The following is a 20664-nucleotide window of genomic DNA, read 5'->3' on the forward strand; positions in this document are numbered from 1 at the left end:
GCTCTCACTAGTGCATTTTTTGATGTGACTGCCCTTCTTCAGGGCATGCCGGCTCAATTTACAGTGGAAGTTGTCCTCCCAGAACTCAGCAAACCAGATATTTCGCCGATTGTTGTCCAGGGTCCGGCTGGAGAAGTAACGGTCGAAACCTGATCCCCCCCATTGAGGGGGGTGGGAGGGAGAGGGAAGAGAGAGTTCAGTTAGAGCCTGACCTTACCCAGTGGTCTTTTCCTCCTCCCCCCACCTCATAGCAGCTATTCTGGTAAGGAAGGGATCATGACATAGTGGAAGGAGTAAGGAATTCCAAGTCTGGAGAGCTGAATTCGAATCCAGACTCTCTGCTACTAATCGTATGACCTCAGGTAAGTTCTATCTTTTCACTATTCCCCTGAAAAATAACAAAAAGTTTAAAAAGCAAGCAGTGTGAAATAGAGACTTGTGGTTTCATACAGAAATCCATTTGTGATCTGGTGTGCATTTGGAACTGACTTTTGATGTGTTTAAGTTCAAAATAATAATTCAATGATTTTTTATGCAGCCATTCTCCCTCCTAGCCTGGTCTCAAACACTGGCCAAGTCCATTTCCCAACTCCTTCTCACTTTTCTCCAATCCCTCACCCTATGGTCAATATATTATGTAAACAATGGTCACACTACCCTTCTGTGAGGGCCAGCGAGAATTCTGGCCCAATCGCAGGTGACCCAAACTAGAGGAAACCTTACAGATCACCCAGGTCCCATCCCTCATTTTAAGATGAGTAAACTGAGGTCCAGAAAGGGGGAGTGGTTTGCCCCAGATTATAGGGTGAACTAATACAATCGGAACATCAGAAGTAGAAGGACCTCAAAGGTTATCAGGTCCAGTGATTCCCAATGTTCTGTGTTCCTTGAACCCTTACCACCACCAACAAAACAACATATTGTGAACCCCCAGGGTAATTTAATATAATCTTCAAAATAGTCCTTACAATTATTTAATGAAGCAGCAAATAATTGTTATTAAAGAATAAAGGTGGGGCAGCTAGGTGGCACAGTGGATAAAACACCGGCCCTGGATTCAGGAGGACCTGAGTTCAAATCCAGCCTCAGACCCTTGACACTTACTAGCTGTGTGACCCTGAGCGAGCCACTTAAGCCCGTTTGCCTCACCAAAAAAAAAAAAAAAAGAATAAAGGTGGGGGCAGCTAGGTCGCATAGTGGATAGAGCACAGGCCCTGGAGTCAGGAGGACCTGAGTTCAAATCCAGCCTCAGACACTTGACACTTACTAGCTGTGTGACCCTGGGCAAGTCACTTAACCCCAATTGCCTCACCCCCCCCCCAAAAAATAAAGGTGCCAACCAAAGAGTGTTCTGGGCAGACTGCTAGGACCATTATGGCAAATCCCTCAGGGGTTCAGGGACCAATAAATGGGAACCACTGATCCAGTGTCCCAGAAACATAAACCGCCCCCCCAACCCCCACACACACATTATAGCAGCCCTGGCTGGTAGTCATCTATCATCTATAGGAACACTTCTAGTGAAAGGAAATTCACTACTTTTCTGGGCAGCTCATTTCATTTTTGGACAGTTCTAATTATGAGGTAGCCAAGTAGCCCAGTGGATAGAGCTCTGGGCCTTGAGTCAGGAAGACCTAAGTTTCAGATCCGGCCTCAGACATTTACTAGCTATGTGACCCTGAGCAAATCACTTAACTTTTGTCTGCCTCAACTTCCTTAACTGTAAAATTAGAATAATCATAATATCTACCTCCCAGGGTTGTTGTGAAGATCAGATGAGATCATATTTGTAAAGTGCTTACTTAACACGGTGCCTGGCACATAGCAAGTGTTTAATAAATGCTTGTTTCTTCCCCTCCTTCCTCCCTCACTCCCTTTCTTCCTCTTTCTTTCCTTTCTTTCCTTTACTTCCTTCCTTCCTCCCTCCCTCCCTTCATTCCTTCCTCCTTCCTTTGCTTCCTTCTTTCTTTCCTCCTTCCTCCCCTTCCTTTACTTCCTTCCTTCCTTCCTCCCTCCCTTCATTCCTTCCTTCCCTTCCTTTGCTTCCTTCCTCCTTCCTTCCTTCCTTTCTCTAACTGTGAAGAAGAATACAACTGATTCTCCTGCCTCTAATCCAGGGATCCTGCCACAGCATCAGGCTGCCATTCTCCTTGGGGTTCTCAACAGAACTCACTCATTGTCTCTGTTCTGGGGACAGAAGGAAGGGTGCCTGCTAAGAGGACTGAGGTTATGATTAACCATCTTCCTCCCCAATTAGACAGGTGACCTTGAATAAATCACTTTCTTTTTCTGAGTCTCCACTTCCCCATCTGAGTTGAATTAAATAATTGCCAAGGTACCTTCTAGCTCTAATTCTAGGACCCAATCTATGATCCCACAGTGTAATTTTGTCCCTTTTGTGCCACAGAAAGTCATTTTATGGATTTTTGATGTTGTTGTTTTCATTGCCTGGATCTGTGATTTCACTGGTATAAGGAACTCCCAGGGAGAGTGCAGATCAGCAATTGTTCTGCCACTTCTAGTCTATCCGGGAGGCACTGAATGTGACCTGCTCAGGGTAACAGTTAGTAGATTTAATAAGCAGGACTTGAACCCAGGACTTTCTGACTCTACAGCTCCTTCTCTATAGGCTCATAGACTTAGAGCAGGAAGAATCCTTGGATGCCATCAAGTCCAACCCCCTCCTGAAGAGGAAACCAAGGGTCAGAGAGATGACAGTCACACAGGTAATAAGTATGAGAGCCAAGATTCAAAACCAGGTTCTCCAACTCCAAATCCAGTGCCCTTCTCTTCCCCTACCCACTAGGCTAACCTGCCTCTCATGTTATAGATGTTCTACATAAATGCAGGTACTTGGAAATGTTTCCTGGTGGAAACAGAGGTTGCCTATGAGGAGACAGAATATGAGGACAATTGGCAGGTTGTCATCTTGCTTCTGTTTGTATACTTCCAGGGATGGGGAGCTCCCCCCTACCTCTTGTCTTCATTGTTCTGTAGATGTCGTAAAGGGAATTATGCCCCATGGGATGGGAGGTTGGCTGACCTCAGAGGACCCTTCCAACTCTGACTGGAGTTAGTATCAGAGGATCGATCTGGGTTCAAATCTTGACCCTGCCACTTACTAGTCATGTGATCGACTCACTACACCTCCAGGGACCTCAGGTCTCTCAACCATAAAATGAGGGTGTTGAGACTCAGTGGTCTCAAAGTCCCTTGGTCCTATGATGTCCTGTGGCCTCAGTCTCCTTATCTGTAACACTAGGGGCTATATCCAACGGCCTCTAAATTCCCTCCTCACTCTAGATCTTCTATCTGGTGATTACCAGTTTGTACTCTGATGCTCGCTACACTCGGGTGACATAGCATTGTACCCTGAATGGATGGCTAAATATGCCATCATCCGGATGACTGGGTACAGATCCCTGAGACACAAACGAGCGTGTCAGAGAGAGCTCTCGGCTGGGAGTGAGGAGAGGCCCAGCCTTCCTCCTCTTTCTCCACTGGCCCAATTCCTGGCCTGGGTCGAATCTCCTCTCTGGCCCTAAGAGATTGAACTCGGTGACCCTGACAGTCCCTTTCGGCTCTGAAATTCTGCACGGCCAAGACCAAATGAGATAACAGGTACCGAGGCATTTGGAAAAGTGGAAGGTGCTGCAGGAGTGTGAAGGGGTCTTATTATTACCACTAGAGAAAGGTCAGAGAAATATTGGAGCCTGAGGAGATGGGAATGGTAGAAGGGTTGAGAAGCATCCAGCAAGGTGGAGGTGGGGGGTGGTGAGGGGTGGGGTTGGTGATGGTGGAGGAGCAGATGTGGGGGGAAGGAATAGACAGGTGAGGAGCAAGAAGAACCTGCCCTCCCCCTATAAGCATAGCATGCTACCCAATTAAGGCTATTACCACGCTTTGCTCGCCAAACCAGTTCCGCCAGATCGATTTGTTCCGCCCTAGGGTGACTCTCACAGCCCCATCACCTGCAAAGTGCTCACCAGCCTCTCATTTGGGAGGTAGGGATGCCAAGGCCAGGGAAGAAAGCCTCCAAAGGGGATATAGGAGTGGGGGGGGGCGGGGCAGTAGGGGAGATGTGTAGGGACTGCCTCCCCCTGACACAATATAGAATTTTATTTGCATCTATTTGGTATGTGTTTTTATTTCTTTTTCAGTGTTTTGCACCATTTTACATGTGTCCGCGTTATCTTCTCTGAGAGACTATCAGCACCCCGAGGCCACTTTTATCTCTGAATCCCCAGAATCCAGCACAGTTCCTGCCACATTATTAAATGATTGGTTGATTCTAGCTTTAAGTGACCTTAGAAATCATTTGTCACAGCTCCCTTGTTTTACAGAGATGGAAACTGAGTCCTGGAGTGGCTTATCCAAGGTCATACAGTGAGAGAGAACTAGAGCAGAGTCACACTTGGAACTCGGGTCTCCTGGTTCCTTTTCTTTTCAGGATGAGGACAGGGCAAAGGAAGAGGAAAAAAGGTCCATACATAGGGCTACACCTCCATGCGGAAAGGAACTCCATGGTGATAGGAGGGAGGGTGTAAGCAGCACTATCACAGAATACCCCAGGGTCCGGGTCTACTCCCTGGCCTAGGATTGGGGTGGGAAAAGGAGGGCAACAGTGCCCTGCCTACCTCTCACAGACATCCTCTTGGGGAGGATGGTGACAGCGCCTTCGGCCACCTCTTCCAAATGCAGCACTGGTGAGATCTTGGAGCCCCAGCTGTCTGAGCCCATCCAGATGAAGTGGCCTGTCTGATTGGCCTTCCTGGCTGCCTCCAACACTCGCCTGTGGAGGACAGGTAACAAATGAACCCCCCTTCCCATGCCATCTATAACTCCTTGGCCCCCATCACCAGGCCCACATGCGGGTCCCTGACCTCATATAGCCCCACAGCTAATTCTCCCGGTCCCCAGCATCTACTCCCACTCCCACTGCTTAGCCAGCCCTCAACACCAGTCCCTGCATCTGCAGGTCCCTCTCCCATATCTGCCATATCCCTCAATTCTACATCTAATGCCCTCCCCCTCCCCAAAGTTCTAGGGCCAAGTCCAGATCTGCAGGTCCCTGACTCACAGTCACATCCCCTTGTCACAGATCTATCCCCCATCCCCAGTCTCTAACACCAGGCCCACATCTACAGAAGACAGCACACGAGCATCAATCTACCTCTCCAGCCTCACATCCTCAGGTGCAGGTCTCAGATCTACCTCACATTCCCAAATCCCCAGCATCTCTCCAGCCCCCCTCTACTCCCTCATTGCTCACTTTGATTATGCACCACAAACCCTCATCCTGCACCTGTTTGTCCTCATACCAAACTGTTCACAGCTGCTCACTCAGCACAGTCTCTGCCTAGCACCTCTTGGAAGGACTGAGATCAGAGCCCCATTTAAAGAAGTGACTCCCCCCAATCACCCCAGTGCATGTCTTCTTCATCTTGGAGCCTCCGCTCAATATCCTTCTCTGTACTGGAATGCCCTCCTCAGCCCTCACCCCCCCCATCCCACCTCCTCTCTGAAGCCTTCCCTGACTTCCCACCCCTTCTCTGAGGACCCCCAACCATCTATTATGCTCACTGCAGAGGCTGCCTTTTTTGCTGGGAGCTTTTTCTATGGGAACATGTCTCATCTTGATAGTTTTTGCTTTTTTAATTAAGCTAGGTAGGGGCAGCTAGGTGGTGTAGTGGATAGAACACTGGCCCTGGATTGAGGAGGACCTGAGTTCAAATCCAGCCTCAGACACTTAACACTTACTAGCTGTGTGACCCTGGGCAAGTCACTTAACCCCAATTGCTCCACGATAAATAAATGAATGAATGAATGAATGAATGAATGAATGAATGAATGAATGAATGAATGAAGTGGATTACTTAATTAAGCTAGGTTGCTTAATAAGCTAGCATTGGCCCACCACTGGAACAAGCTGTGGACTTTAAGTTGAGATACCTTGGTTCAAATCTTGATTCTGCCTATTACCAGTGGCATGGCCTAGGGCAAATCACTCTGAGTCTCAGTTTCCTGATCTGTAAAGTGGGCATAATAATGCCTGCAGCACCTAACTCAAAGGCTGGTGTGAGGCTCAGATGAGATCATGTTTATCTTAAAGCTCCATATAGATGTCAGATATTATTACTAATCTTGCAGGGTTGTTGTGATAAAAGCACTTTACAAATGTGAATTAGAACTATTCTGCAGGACAAGGTCTGCCTGTCTTAGACATCTGAATCTCTCCTCGCTAGAAACTGGGAAAATCATAGATTGAGAACTGGAAGAAATCTTAGCAAGCACCATTCTGGTTATTTAGTGGGTACTGAATGAATGAATGAGTAAATGAATGAATTAATGCATGAATGCATGCACAAAGGAACACCTCTAACTGGACTCCAGACATCACCCTGGGAAGCAGAGGAGGCATGGAGAGGAGAGGCAGGCATGAGTCTCTCCTCTTGAAAAACAGAAAGAAGAGGCCACAGAGAGGTTGACTTGTCTAAGGTCACATAGTAAGTGGATGGCAGAACTTCTCAGAATTCATTTTACAAACAGGAGTCCACCCCAAGCAGATGAGTTGTGTTCCCTTGGACAAAAAAGGGACCAGGGATGAAGCCTTCAAGCTAAGAAATGGGGTAGTACTTAGAATCATCCCCCAAAGATATACACAAAGCCACTTGTCTATCTGCCTCTGCCCCAACTTGTGTATCCAGGTCATATCAGGCCACACCAAGTGCATACCAAGGGCAGTCCTAAAAGAGAAAAGTCATTTCCAAAGAGCAGCCTGAGGGGGTGAGTAGAAAGAGGTTAGAGGGGGAATGTTGTTATGTAAGGTGCCATGTTTATGGACTGATAAATTTGGATCCTCTTTTGTACCCAATGGGGGATGACATCTCATATCTAAGAGAGGACTTCTGGTGAGGGCTGATTTTCCAGAAATTCTTGTCTCCCCCCTCCCACTTCAACTCTTTGTGGCCACCTCTTCCTCCCAGAAACCTCAGCCAGAGCTGTGCAAACATCTATCTACTCTACTCACTCCTTCCTCCTCCTATTGTTTTCCTCCCACAATCCCCTCACCTGCCAGGTGGCTCCCAGGTCATCTCTAATAGTAGGGATGGGTAGTTTTCTCAGAACCCAAACCCACATTCCTATTATTACCCTTCCTGCATCCGGCCCTTGTCCCCAGACTCCAGCCCCACACCATCCCCACAAAGTCACCCACATTTATTTTTACTCCATCTGCCTCTGAGAATACACGTGGATTTCCAAAAGTGATCTAAGTCTGATGCCCAGCTTCCTGCTTCCCGTATCTGAGGACAAATTAAACCCCTCTCTACTCAAGCCCCAACCTCCCCTTCTCCCCATTTTTCTCCTCCCTGGAATAAATAACCCCAGTGCCTCCATCCTTTCCTTCATCATAGGTTGTATTCTCGTAACATCCGCCCTGGGGCTGTGTGACCTTGCACAAGTCACATAAGCAGGTATCCTCCTCTGTAAAAGGAGAGGGTTGGCCTAAATGAGCTCTGATGCCCTGTGAATCCGTGACTTTGGAATTTCTTTACAAAATCCTTCACACGCATTGTCTTGTTTGATCCTCCCAGATAGCCCGGTGAGGCTGGGGAGGAGCAGCCTGTTTGACTAGTAAGCCCCAGAGAGTCTAAGTAATGCGCCTAAGATCACTCAGCCGTTATTGAGACAAAGGATGAAGATTCCTAGTCTCCAGACTCCCCAGTCTAGCCATTGCATCCTGCCAAATAGTCGATGCCCTGCTCTACCTTAAATGTCCTTTGCTGGTGATAGCAATAAACAAAGATCTCAGGGAGCCCCCAGGCTGACTGATGGAGGTAGATAGTTCCTGACTTCGGGGAGCTCCAGGTGTGATGGGGGAAACAGTTCTTGTCCTGCAAAAAGAGTGCTGAATTGGATGTCTGAGGACCTGTGTTCAAATCCTACTCCTGACACCTGTGTGACTTTAACCTCTCAGTTAAATGATTCAGTTTCATCTTTAAAATAAATGGACTGGATGACATAACGTTCTTATCTTCCAACTCTGAGCATTTTCCCTACCTAGAATGCTCCCCCGATGATCTTCCTTTCCCAGTTTCCTCCAAGGCTCGGCTAAAGTCCCACCTAGTATGAAAAGCTTTTCCAAGTTCTCCTTAATCTTAGTATTTTCCCTTTGAGATGATCCCTAATTTATCTTGTATATATAGCTTTTGGGGACATAACTGTTTGCATGCTGTCTTCCCTATTACACTGTGAGCTGCTGGAGAACATGGACTGTCTTTTTCCTTTCTTTGTATCTCCGGAGCTTAGCACACAGTAGGCACTTAATAAATGCTAGTTGATGGATTGATTCTAAGATCCCTTCCAGCTTTAGATGTATAAGATACAACAAGAAGCTCCCAGGTTAATAAGAGAGACACGATCCCTCCCCTCAGGGAACCTTCCGTTTGTTAGTAGAGACATAGCCCCTGTTCCCAAGGAATCCAATGTGGGAGACAAGAGCATCTTGTTGTTGTAATTTGTCCTTCATTCTCAGAAAGGACCATGCCATCGGGTGATACCACGACTTAACGTGAACTGGATTTAAGTGAGGGAGGGCTGTGCAAGGTCACCAACCTCACTCTGTCCTCCAGAGCCATCTGAGTCCAGTGGCAAGATATACATCAGGATGACTGGAGATGGTTGTTTGAGGCAATCAGGGTTAAATGACTTGCCCAGGGCCACACAGCTATTAAGTGTCTGAGGTGAGATTTGAACTTAGGTCCTCCCAACTTCAGAGTCATCTGGCTGTCCAACGAGAGCAAAAACTCATAGGGAAAAGGGACACAAAGGCTGGGGCACATAAATCTAGTATAGTTTGAGTTCCTCAGTATCAAGAGGGAGCAGAGTCAAGCAGATATCAGAATTAGGATTAATGGGAGAAAGTTTCCTGGAGGGAGGAAATTTTTGAGTAGAAGGTTCAAATTAGGATAGGGAGATGAATTGATGCCTGTACAGGGATTGACCTTATTAAAAAAAAACAAAAAACTGAGATACACAATTGAGAGCAAGTGGAGAGGGGTGGAAATCACACTAAGAGCTAAGAGGGACTCTCAGGGAAACAGAAGCATAGCTGAGTGTGTAACAGGGCCCAGAAAGGGCTTAGCAGCCCAACTGCTTCATTAAATCAATTCCTAATGAGTAAAATTGGGGGAAAGATGTATGGACAATTAGGGAGTAATGAAGACCTTGTCAATGCAGTGGTTGATTAAAAAGCAGTTAAGGGAATATTTGGCAGCTGCTGTCCAAAGCAAAAGGGAGAGCAGAGAGCATGGGTCCTGGTTCTAAGAAAAAGCCGGTTGGGCATGGGGGTGGTCTTTCTAAGTAGGGACTATGTTCACCAAGCAGAGGCAGAGTCGTTTATTTGGACCTGGGTGTTGTCTTCCCCATCTGAATGGAAACTTCCGGGAGATAAGAAGTCTCTTTCTGGGCACCCATCCCCTGTCAGATTGGAATCTCCCCAAAGACAAGGTCTCTGCCCACCCCCCATCAGACTGGGAGCTCCCTGGAGGGCTAGGTTCTTAATACTTGTCCAAGTAGGAAGCTGAATAACTATGGGACTTGATATGTATTTTTTCTGATCGGCCTGAAGGAAAAAAGTTTGTGCTGGATTCTCCCTCCCCTTTCCCTGTTTGTGTGCCACTGGGTACCTTGGTGTCACCCAGCCTGTCTGCCTTGGGCCTTCCCAAAGTTGCTGAATCCTCAGCCTGTCTCTATTTCCCACCTCACCTAACTTGTCATAAGCGACTGATGCTTTGCTGGCAACCTTACAGACCACACTTGCTGAGTTCTAAACATCTGTCTCCAGTGCAGGCTGGGTCTCAGCTACTAATCCCCTTCCACGCCGCACCCCCCAACACACACATCCCATAAGCTCCCTGGAGGCTAAGGCTCTGATGATCCAGCATTCAGGTCTCTACCCAGCCTGCTCCTTCCCTGACTCATCTGCCCTCCTAACTCGGATCTGTCTCAGCTCCTTCTGCTGTCAGTTCACCCTTTTCACTCCCACCAGCACAAGATTTGTCTGCTCCTTTGCCACTGCAGAGAGAGGAGTGAAAGGGTGGAGTGAGGAGCTCAGAAGAAGGGGATAAAAGGTGGAAATAGCTGACAGGAAGGAGAGAGGGGAACAAAGGAGGGAATGATTTCCTAGAAAGAAGTTTTAGAGATAATTTTCTTTCTCAATCCTCTTTTTTTTTTTTAAAGTGAGGCAATTGGGGTTAAGTGACTTGCCCAGGGTCACACAGCTAGTAAGTGTTAAGTGTCTGAGGCTGGATTTGAACTCAGGTACTCCTGACTCCAGAGCCGGTGCTCTATCCACTGCGCCACCTAGCTGCCCCCTCAATCCTCTTTTTACAGAGAAGGTAACTGAGGACCTGAGAAGGAAAATAACATGCCTAAAATCATACTGGTCATATGTAGCAGAGCCAGGATTTGAACTCAGGTACTGGCTCCAAATCTAGTGTGCTTTTCACTACATCCCACTGCCCCTATTGAAAAGGGGAAAGATAGACTAGAGAATGAGGAAGAAGGGAGGAGGGGGGAGACAGATATATGGTATGAGGTGGGTTTTGTTGGTTTTGAGTCGTTTCAGTCATGTCCAACTCTTCGTGGCCCCATTTGGGTTTGGGTTATTTTTGGCAAAGATATTAGAGTAGTTTGCCATTCCCTTCTCCAGCTCATTTTACAGATGAGGAAACTGAGGCAAACAGGGTGAAGTGACTTGTCCAGGGTCACACAACTAGTGTCTGAATCCAGATTTGAACTCAGGTCTTCCTGACTCCAGACCTGGTTCTCTATCCATCATGCCACCTAGTTGCATGTATATAAATATATGTGTATGTGTCTATATGGATATATGTGTGTAAATGTTTGCATTTACATATAAATATATATGTTACATATATATAAAACATACGTATTTCAGCTGCTGATTTACTAAGCTGTTCAAGACCAAATGGTTCTCTAAGGGATGGGGCAAAGGATCCATACCTCTCCCTGCTCAGAAACAGCATTACAACTCATTTACATAACTGCTGACTGATAATGGAATTTGACTAATTAATAAACATTAGAATACAGCTCCTACAACCATCCGAGTTGGAGTGCTCTCAGTCTGTCTCTTCCTCTCTATCCCTCCTTATCTCTCTTCCTCTTTCTTCATCTCTACATCTCTCTCTCTGTCTCTCTGCTCTTCCTCTCTCAATTCAGTCCCTCCCTTTTTGCTTTCTGCCTCTCTCTTTCTCCCTTCCCCATCTTTCCTTCTTTGCCCCTTTCCCCAGTTCTCTATTGGTTCATCTCTATCCTGTGTCTCTTCCCCCCTCTCATTTCTTTCTTTCTGTGTCTCTGCCCTTCTCTCCAACTCTGTCACTCTCTCATTTCTCCTCTCTTCTCCACATCACTCTGTTTCTTCTTGTCCCTATCTTCTTCTCTTCTTCCCATCTCTGTCCCACCCCATTTTCTGTCCCTCTCCTAATCTGTCCTTGCCTCTCTCTTCCCCAAGAGTAGGAAAGAAAGCTGCACGCATTATGCCCAATTTCACAATCATCCAATCCCTGAGAGGAATGGGGGTGGGGGAGTGGTAAGGAGGAGGCCGGGAAAATGGGAGGAGAAGGAAGGAAAGGGCTTGGGGTGCACCTGTCCCATCACTGCCCCCTGGTGGGCAGACTTTATAAGGAAAAACAGCCTATCTGCCCAGTCCCCATTCCTAAAGAATGGGGAATCACGGGATTTAAAGTAGGAATGGACCTCAAAGGTCATCAAACGGAAGTCCCTCATTTTACAGATGAGCAAATAGTCACAGAGAGGTTATGAGATATTTCCAAGCCCGGGTCACTCAGCTAATACTAAAGCAGGATTTAACTCAGAACCAGCACTCTATTACCTAGAAGCTGCTTTATATCTAACTTTTATATAATGCTTTAAGGTTTTGAAAAAGCACTATATTTATATCTATCTTTCTATGTGTGTGTATGTATGTATATGTGTACATATCTGTATATGTGAGCAGATACACATACGTGTATGTATGTATATATACACACACAACACATATTCTATATAATCTCACTTAATCTTCATGACAACTTTGTGAAAAGAGGTGTCATTATTAATCCCCATTTTACAGCTGAGTAGACTGAAATTGAAAAAGGCAAAGTGATTTGTCCAAGTCTGAGGCTAGATTCACACTCAGGTCTTTGTGACTCCAAGTCCAGCACATTTACCTACTATAACACTTAAAGGAATCACAGAATACTAGAATTTAGTAACAGAAAATGGGGCTTAGAGACCACCTTCTGATATTACACAGGAGGAAACTGAGACCCATAGAGAGGAAGTGACGCCCAAGGTCACAAAGAGAGCTAGAGGAAGAGGCAGTGCTAGGGCTCTCATCTCCTAACTCCATCCCTGAGATCTTTCCATTGTACCATCATCATATCTCACTCTTGTCCTCTGGGGCCAAGACCATAGGCTTATAGGTGCTAGAAAGGACCTCAGAGGCCATGTTATTCCAGCTTCCTTCCCCCATTTTACTGATGAGAAAACTAAGGTTAGATGGCTTGCCCAAGGTCACTGACATATAGTATCAGAGCCAGAACTCAAACCCAAGGTCTCTGATTCCAGATACAAAACTCTTTCCATTATACCTATGCTCTACCCCGCCTTCCCCCTCTCCCCAGGCCCATCCCCTACCCAGCCTCTGGAAGACACCCAGTGTCACAGATTCTCCCACACCAGATCTCTCACCATTAACATTCTCTCTTCACATATATCCACACACTTCCCCCTAGAACCCCCCCATTCCCATCTTGGTCCCAGCTCCCCCTCTCACCTGATGTCATCCTCATTGGCAAAGATGATGACTGCCCTGGCATTGGAGGTCTCTAGCAGGCGACGGATGATTTTGTCAAATTCCCCAGGCTTTGGCTCCCTAGGAATCTTCACTGACTGAGCTATACATACTCCTCCTGAAAGCAGAGAGGTGAGCGACATCAGTGTAGGAATGAGAATCAGAAAAATGCATAGGAAGGGAAAAGGTGAATATTAGAAGCTTCAGGGAAGAGGCAAAGTTTCATAGATTATTTAGAACTGGAAAGGACCCAAGAGATTAAATCCAATATCCTAAATTTACAGAGCAGGAAACCAAGAGGTTAGAAATAAATAGAGGGGAACTTACAAGAACTGATGCAAAGTGAAGTGAGCAGAACCAAGAGAACATTGTACACAGTAATAGTAATATTGTATGATGATCAACTGTGAATAACTTAGCTATTCTCAGCAATACAATGATCTAAGATAATACCGAAGGATTTAGGATGAAAAAATGCTATCTGCCTCTAGAGAAAGAACTGATGGAGTCTGAATGCAAATCAAAGCATACTATTTTTCACTTTCTGTATTGTTTCCATTTCTTTGGTCTGTGTTTTCTTTTACAACATGACTAATATGGAAATATGTTTTGCATGACTTCACATATATAATCTATATCAAATTGCCTCCTCAAGGACGGGGGAGGGAGGGAGAGAGTTCAGAATTCATTTTTTTTTTAATGTTAAAAATTGTTTTTACATGCATACAGCTAGGTGGCACAGTGGGTAAAACACAAGCCCTGGATTCAGGAGGACCTGAATTCAAATCCAGCCTCAGACACTTGACACTTATTAGCTGTGTGACCCTGGGCAAGCCACTTAACCCTCATTGCCCCACCCAAAAAACAACAAACAAAACAAAAATACATGCAATTGGAAAAAATATGAAAAAAAATTAAGCCAAAAAAATTATATGATAAATGACTTGTCCAAGATCACCCAGACACAAAGTAACAGTGCTTTCCCTCTGTTGCTTAGTTCCAGATAATCCTGTATATATCTTGTTTGTACATGGTTGTTTGTAGGTTGCCCTACTAGACTGGATACTCCTTGGGAACAGGGAACAGGGACTGTCTTTTGCCTTTCTTTGTATTGCCCGCATTTAGCACCATGGAACAAAGTAGGTGACAGATGGCTTGTCTAATTGAACCAGCATTAGAACACAGGTTCACTGACTGAATCTAGTGCTCACTACAGCTATAGAAATATGAATTGTTGTCATTACTTTAAAAAGAATCTGTTTTTTAAAAAATTTATATTAAAAATAAATGTGTGGAAGGACAGATGGGCAGATAGATAACTATAGATAGATAAATGGATTAGTGAGAATGAATAAATGGGAAAAAAAGAAGAGAGAATCTGGTTAATCCTAATAACATTTCCACAGACCTTTGATCTCAGTGGAGTGGGTCCTTCCTCTGAAGGTTTAAGTATTCCCTTTACAGGTACTAATAACAACCCCCTCTGCTGGTCCAGTTTATGCGAATTACTGCCTTTGCCTTCCCATAAATCCTCCCTAGACTAGGTTCATCCACAGAAGCAGTCCTCTGTATCTCTTTGTTTTTGTTTTTGTTTTTGGGGCAATGAGGGTTAAGTGACTTGCCCAGGGTTACACAGTCAGTAAGTGTCAAGTATCTGAGGCTGGATTTGAACTCAGGTCCTCCTGAATCCAGGGCCAGTGCTTTATTCACTGCACCACCTAGCTGCCCCCAACCAGGAAATATTAAGAGACCCAGGGGCAGCTAAGTGGTGCAGTGAATAAAGCACTGGCCCTGGATTCAGGAGGACCTGAGTTCAAATCCAGCCTCAGATACTTTACACTTACTGGCTATTTGACCCTGGGCAAATTACTTAACCCCCATTGTCCCCCCAAAAAAAATTTCCTGGTGACCAGTGTTTAATTCTAACAGTCCATCTGTTATCTCTCACTGTTGTTAGCCCACCTCCCTTTCTAGCCTAGAAGCAATCAATCAACAAGTATCAATTAAGCTCCCATTATGAGCCAAGAGCTTCTTGGAGGCACTCTGGGATACAAGTAGAAAGAAAAGCGACAATGCCTACTTGCAAGGAGCATTCATTCCAGTGGGGAAGACAAGAACCTATATGAAATATATGCAACATAAACAGGAAGTTAACAAATACATACACACACAAAGTAGTTAAATATAAGCTAGTCTAAGGGGAACAAGATTCTTTGTCAATAGATTCAAAGGTTAATTATTAGAATTGGAAGAGACCTTGAGCAATCACTTAGTCTAATCCCTTCGTGTTATAGATGAGAAAACTGAAGCCCAGAGAGGGTATGTGAATTTGCCCGAAGTCACATGATTAGCAAATAGCATTATTTCAATATGGAAATATTTCTTCTCTTTCCTTCTCCTTCTCTTCTCCATTAGAATGTGAATTCCTTGACAGCAGACTTACCTTTGTATTTTTATTTCCCTCCCCATGTTTAGCACAGTGCTTTGGACACAGTAAGCATTTATGAACTTTTTTCATTTATATATATGTGTGTGTGTGTGTGTGTGTAAGTATTCATGCATATATAAGAGGGTAGAATTTGACCCAAGGTGATCAGTCATTTTTGTACTGTGGATACCTTTGGCAGATGGGTGAAGCCTATAGATTCCCATCTCAGAATATCATTTTTAAATAATTAAAGGAAATGCAACATTTCAGTTAGAGGTTAGTGAAAATAAAGATGTAATGTTTTTACCATCCTGGAAGCTTTGAAATCTATCCCTGTATGTCCAGGATCACTAGACTAAGAACTCCTGTGTTAGATGAGCCAAAAGGGCCCTCCTAAATTAGAAAAGTCTTTACAAGGTGCCCTGGATTGTTCCAGGTGCCATAGAGGGTATCAAAAACATATAAGGTGGGGCAGCTAGGTGGCGCAGTGAATAGAGCACTGGCCCTGGAGTCAGGAGGACCTGAGTTCAAATCCAATCTCAGACACTTGACACTTACTAGCTGTGTGACCCTGGGCAAGTCACTTAACCCCCATAGCCCCACCAAAAAAAAAAAAGAATGAAGCATGTTAAAATATATATATATATGTATATTATATATGTGTATATATATATGTATATGTGTGTGTGTGTGTGTGTGTGTGTGTGTGTGTATATATAATATGATTCTGCTCTTCCAAGAGTTTATAACCTATCCCAAGTCAGACAACCACATCTGTATAAAGCAGATTGGAGCCTGGGTGTGGATTCTATTTTTGCTTGTTTCCTTTCAATGTATGTGGTAGATGTCTCTACAATCTGTGGGTCTCTTCCAGATTCCCAAATGTGGGAAGAAGGGAATGTCTCTCCCCCCATCCTAGCTCTCCCTTCCTTTCTAACCTTCTAATTGCCTTTCTGGTCCAGTGGAGGGGCTGAGTTCAAAATTTACCTCTGACACCTCCTAACCTGTGTGACCTTGGAAAAATCATTTAACTTCCCTAGTCCTCAGGTTCCTCAGGTTCCTCTCATTGTAAAATGAGAGAGTTAGACCACATGGACTCTGAGGACCCATGATTCTTTTGCTCCAGCCTTAGACCAATTCCCCTAGAGCAGGGTATATGTGCATCTCCCTGCACAGAGAAGAAGGATATGAGAGGACTAAGATGGGGGCTGAGGTTAAGTGTACTGGAGAAAGGAGACTGTACATCAGTGAACCTGGGTGGGGGAGAGGTATGGTCAGCCCCTCTCATGCTTGCGTGATGGATCGCAGCAGTCTGAATAGAACTCCCACTTCTTGTGTTCCTCTACACCCCCTCCAGCTGCAGGGATTTGTGACCTCCCTGAGGATAAGAACCATCTAAATGTCTTTGTATGCTCAGTTCCCGGCACTGTGCCCTGAACGTAGTAGGCACTTTAAAAGTTGTTTGGAACATAATGGAGGAGTTTCTTGAGAAAGCAGGGTGATTCCTGAGAAGGATGGGTGCCTGAAAAGCAGGGTGGGATGTGAAAGGTCCCCTAGGCAGGGTCTTTACATCCCATTCCTGGCAAAGAATCCCAGAGAAAGTCATGGGGAGCCAGGTGAGCCCAAGAAGCTATCCCTGGCCATTCAACTAATGGGACTGGGTAGGCACTCAGCTCTCCTGCTAAATCTCTCCATATGGTTTCCTTACAGTTGGAAATTGGGCCAATTGAGTGGTTTTCTCCCCCATCTGGGGAGCCAGATGGACAGAAAGGATGGAGCTGGAGGGGAGGGGCAGGGATTAGCTGCCTGGCACTGAGAGAAGAGGGGGGAAAGAAAGAAGAAAAGGAAGGAAAGGTCTAAAAAAGGGAGGGAGGAAAGAAAGAAGGGAAGAAGGAAGAGAGGGAGGGTGGGAAGAAGGAGGAAGGAAGGAAGAGAGGGAGGGTGGGAAGAAGGAGGAAGGAAGGAAGAGAGGGAGGGTGGGAAGAAAGAGGAAGGAAGGGAGGAAGGGAGGAAGGGAGGAAGGGAGGGAGGGAGGAAGGGAGGAAGGAAGGAGGGAAGGGAAGGGAAGGATGAAGGGAAAGAGGGAGGAGAGAGGAATATATGGAAGATGAAAAGGAAAGAGAAGAAAGGAGAGATAGATAAAATAGAAGGGTAGGGAAGCCAGGTTCCAAGTCCCGTCCCACTCCCAACCTATCCTCCTGAGACTGAGAGCTCCCTCTCATCCAGTGACTACAATGAGGACCTCTCTGTGGCATTAACAGGGAAGCCAAAATGGGTAGCATTTCACCAGAGACTCTTCATGGGTCTCAGCTATTTAGTGACAAACACTGCATGCATTACATATACACACATATGTACATGCAGATTCACACACAAAAATCCCAACTTGGCCCATGTTTTCTTCTACACATACACACACATGCATGCATGCATGCATGCATACAATGCACAGGCACAGCCCCATGATCCTGGAACCATTGCAGTTCACACAGGAAATATCTTAGATGCACCTTTCAAACCCTTTCCCTTAGTCACACAACTATTTCACACACACACACAACACACACTCTCTCAACTGTCAACAAGTAAATGTGGCTAGTTCACATGCTTCCCAGCATATCCCTGTATTTGAATATACTCTTCTGTATTTGAATTTCTCCCGGAACACACTCTCCAAAAACACAAATGCTTAAAAACATGGATCACAGCCACCATAACTAATATAGGTAGGTGTGCATCTCTCTCTCTCTCTCACACACACACACACACACACACACACACAGAGGCAGAAGAGGCTTGGAATCAATGAGAGAGTAATGGGAGGAACTGGACTAGTGTAATAGCTTCCTAATTGGTCCCCTTGCCTAGAGTGTCTCCCTGCTCCAATCCATTCTCCACACAGCTGCAAAAGTAATTTTCTTAAAGCACACATCACTCTCCCACTCAATAAGTTCCAGGGCTCCCTATTACTTCTAGGATCCAGTGCAAAGTCCCCTGCTTGACATTTAAAGCCCTTCATAAGATGGCTCCAGCTTACCTCTGCAGCCTTATTCTACATCATTATCCTTCATTGATTCGACAATTCAGGCAAACTGGGCCTTCTCGATGCCTGCTGCCTCTAATGTCCAACATTCCATGTAGCATGGCTATGCTTTCATATTCATGCATGCCATTCTCCACCCCCAGGCCTGGAATTCTTTCCTTGCTCACTCTACCTTAGAATTCCCAAAATATCCTTCAGGCAGTGGGGGCTAGGGTAACCAATGTGATAGATAGATAGATGGATAGCTAGATGGATGGATGGATGGATGGATGGATGGATGGATGGATGGATGGATGGATGGATGGATGGATAGACGAACAGATGGATGGAAGTATATAGGGAGAGAGGAAGGGAGAGAGAGAGGCAGAGTATCATATTTATTGGGGTTCATGCTGTTTCTCCCAGTAGAATGTAAGCTCCTTGAGGACAGGAATGGTTTCATATTTGTTTTTCCTTCCCTAGTGCCTAACACATATTAGGCTCTTAATAAATGTGTTTGGATTGATTGATTAACTATAGGTGTTGTCTAAGAATTTGAGGGAGGTCCTTCTCCAGTGACTACCTCTCCCCCATCAACATGGCAGAACTAAAAGGGACCCCCTCATTTTTATAAATGGAATCTAAAGCTCAGAAAGGGGATATACTTTGTAAGTGCCCAAATTCACAGAGCAAGTAAAAATTAAAACTCAAGTCTTTTGGCTCCAAGCCTACCCCCACTCTCACCGGTACTTCCACAGTCTTCCACATTGCCTCTCACAATAACCTCACTGTTTTATGCTTACCAAAAATAATCATGCTTGACAAAGTCCTCCTCTGATGCCTCACTATGGTATGGAGGTGATCCAGGGATTGACAAAGGTCATGCCAGTGAAGCGGATGGGAAGCCTTGATAGGTTCTACCGTGAAAGAAAGACTTCATGTGTATATGCTTTTGGAGGACCCACCTTACTAAGTTCTGAGAGGCTCCACACCAGGAACCCATCCACCAAGTGATGATTTTTGTAGTCATGGTAAAATACAAAACGGATGTTGGTCCCCAGCAAAGGGCCCCCTTTGGCTTCTGAGGGACAATGGCAAAGTGGCCAGAAAGAGGGACAAAATTACTAAGAACCACACTTTTTGGATTATCCATAAACTTTTGCTTAGGTGGTGCTACTGTAAATGTGAGATTATTATTCAGTAAGCAGTGAGTGGAACTGATTCCTATCGATCTGGGCATTCTCACTATAAAAGAAACCAGAAGAGAAAAGAAAGCTTCCCTTAAATGGGAGGGTGGTTCCCAGCTTCTCCTTAGCCAACTGAGGAAAAAACAATTAATAAGTAGCTACTATGTGCCAGGCACTGTATTAAGCACTGGGGATTAAAAAAAGAGGCAAATGATAGTTCCTACCCTCAAGGAGCTTACAATCTAAAAGGGGAGACAACATGCAAAGATGAGAGAGAGAGAGATGTGTGTGTGTATATATATATATATATATGTGTGTGTGTGTGTGTGTGTGTGTGTGTGTGTGTGTGTGTATACATATATATATACATCAAGCTACGTACATGATAAATAGGAAATAATTAAAAGAGGGAAAGCACAGGAATTAAGAGGGATTGGAAAAGATTTACTTAAAAGGATGGGGTGGGGCAGCTAGGTGGCTTAGTGGATAGAGCACCAGGCCTGGAGTCAGGAGGACCTGAGTTCAAATCTGACCTCAGACAATTAACACTTACTAGCTGTGTGACCCTGGGCAAGTCACTTAACCCCAATTGCCTCACCAAAAAAAAAATTAAAAAAAAAAAAGATGGGGTTTTAGTTGGGACTTAAAGGAAACCAGGAAAGTCAGTAGGCAGAGTCGAAGAGAGAGAACATTCCAGGCATGAGGGACAGTCATTATCAAGGCAAAAACGGAATTAGAAGAGTTGGTCTTATTGTGTGCATCCAAGGACAATAAGAAACACAATTTCATGAGGCATTTCACCATCTTTTATTGCAATCTTCATGGTAGGAGTTTGCAAAAGGCCACTGTGAAAATATCACAGATTATCGACCAATCAATAAGCCTTTATCAAGAACTCATTATATGCCAGGCACTGTTAGGCCCTGCAAATACAGAGACAAACATGAAATAGTCCTGCCCTCAAGGAGTTTATATTCTATTGAGAAAAACATCTGCTAAATGTAAATATATACAAAGTAAATACAAGATCGGTTAGGAAAGAAACACTGGGTGGGGTGGAATCAATAAAGATTATGTATAGAAGGCATCTGAGCTGAGTTTTGAAAGAAACTAGGAATCCTAAAGCAGAGGTGAAGAGGGA

At 45.0% G+C, this 20664-nt stretch overlaps 1 protein-coding gene across 1 annotated transcript in view; it reads right to left on the bottom strand.

The window, feature by feature from the left end:
* The window catches only part of GRM4 (glutamate metabotropic receptor 4), a 184375-nt gene that overhangs the window by 80646 nt on the left and 83065 nt on the right, over positions 1 to 20664 (bottom strand). The window contains exons 2-4 of the mRNA XM_044003040.1: positions 12869 to 13004; positions 4638 to 4792; positions 9 to 149 (exon numbers count right to left, since the gene is read on the bottom strand). Coding sequence (XP_043858975.1) covers positions 9 to 149; positions 4638 to 4792; positions 12869 to 13004 — 432 coding nt within the window. The remainder of the gene's footprint in view (positions 1 to 8; positions 150 to 4637; positions 4793 to 12868; positions 13005 to 20664) is intronic.

The sequence above is a fragment of the Dromiciops gliroides genome, chromosome 4, assembly GCF_019393635.1.
Source record: "Dromiciops gliroides isolate mDroGli1 chromosome 4, mDroGli1.pri, whole genome shotgun sequence".
Classification (NCBI taxonomy): Eukaryota; Metazoa; Chordata; class Mammalia; order Microbiotheria; family Microbiotheriidae; genus Dromiciops; species Dromiciops gliroides.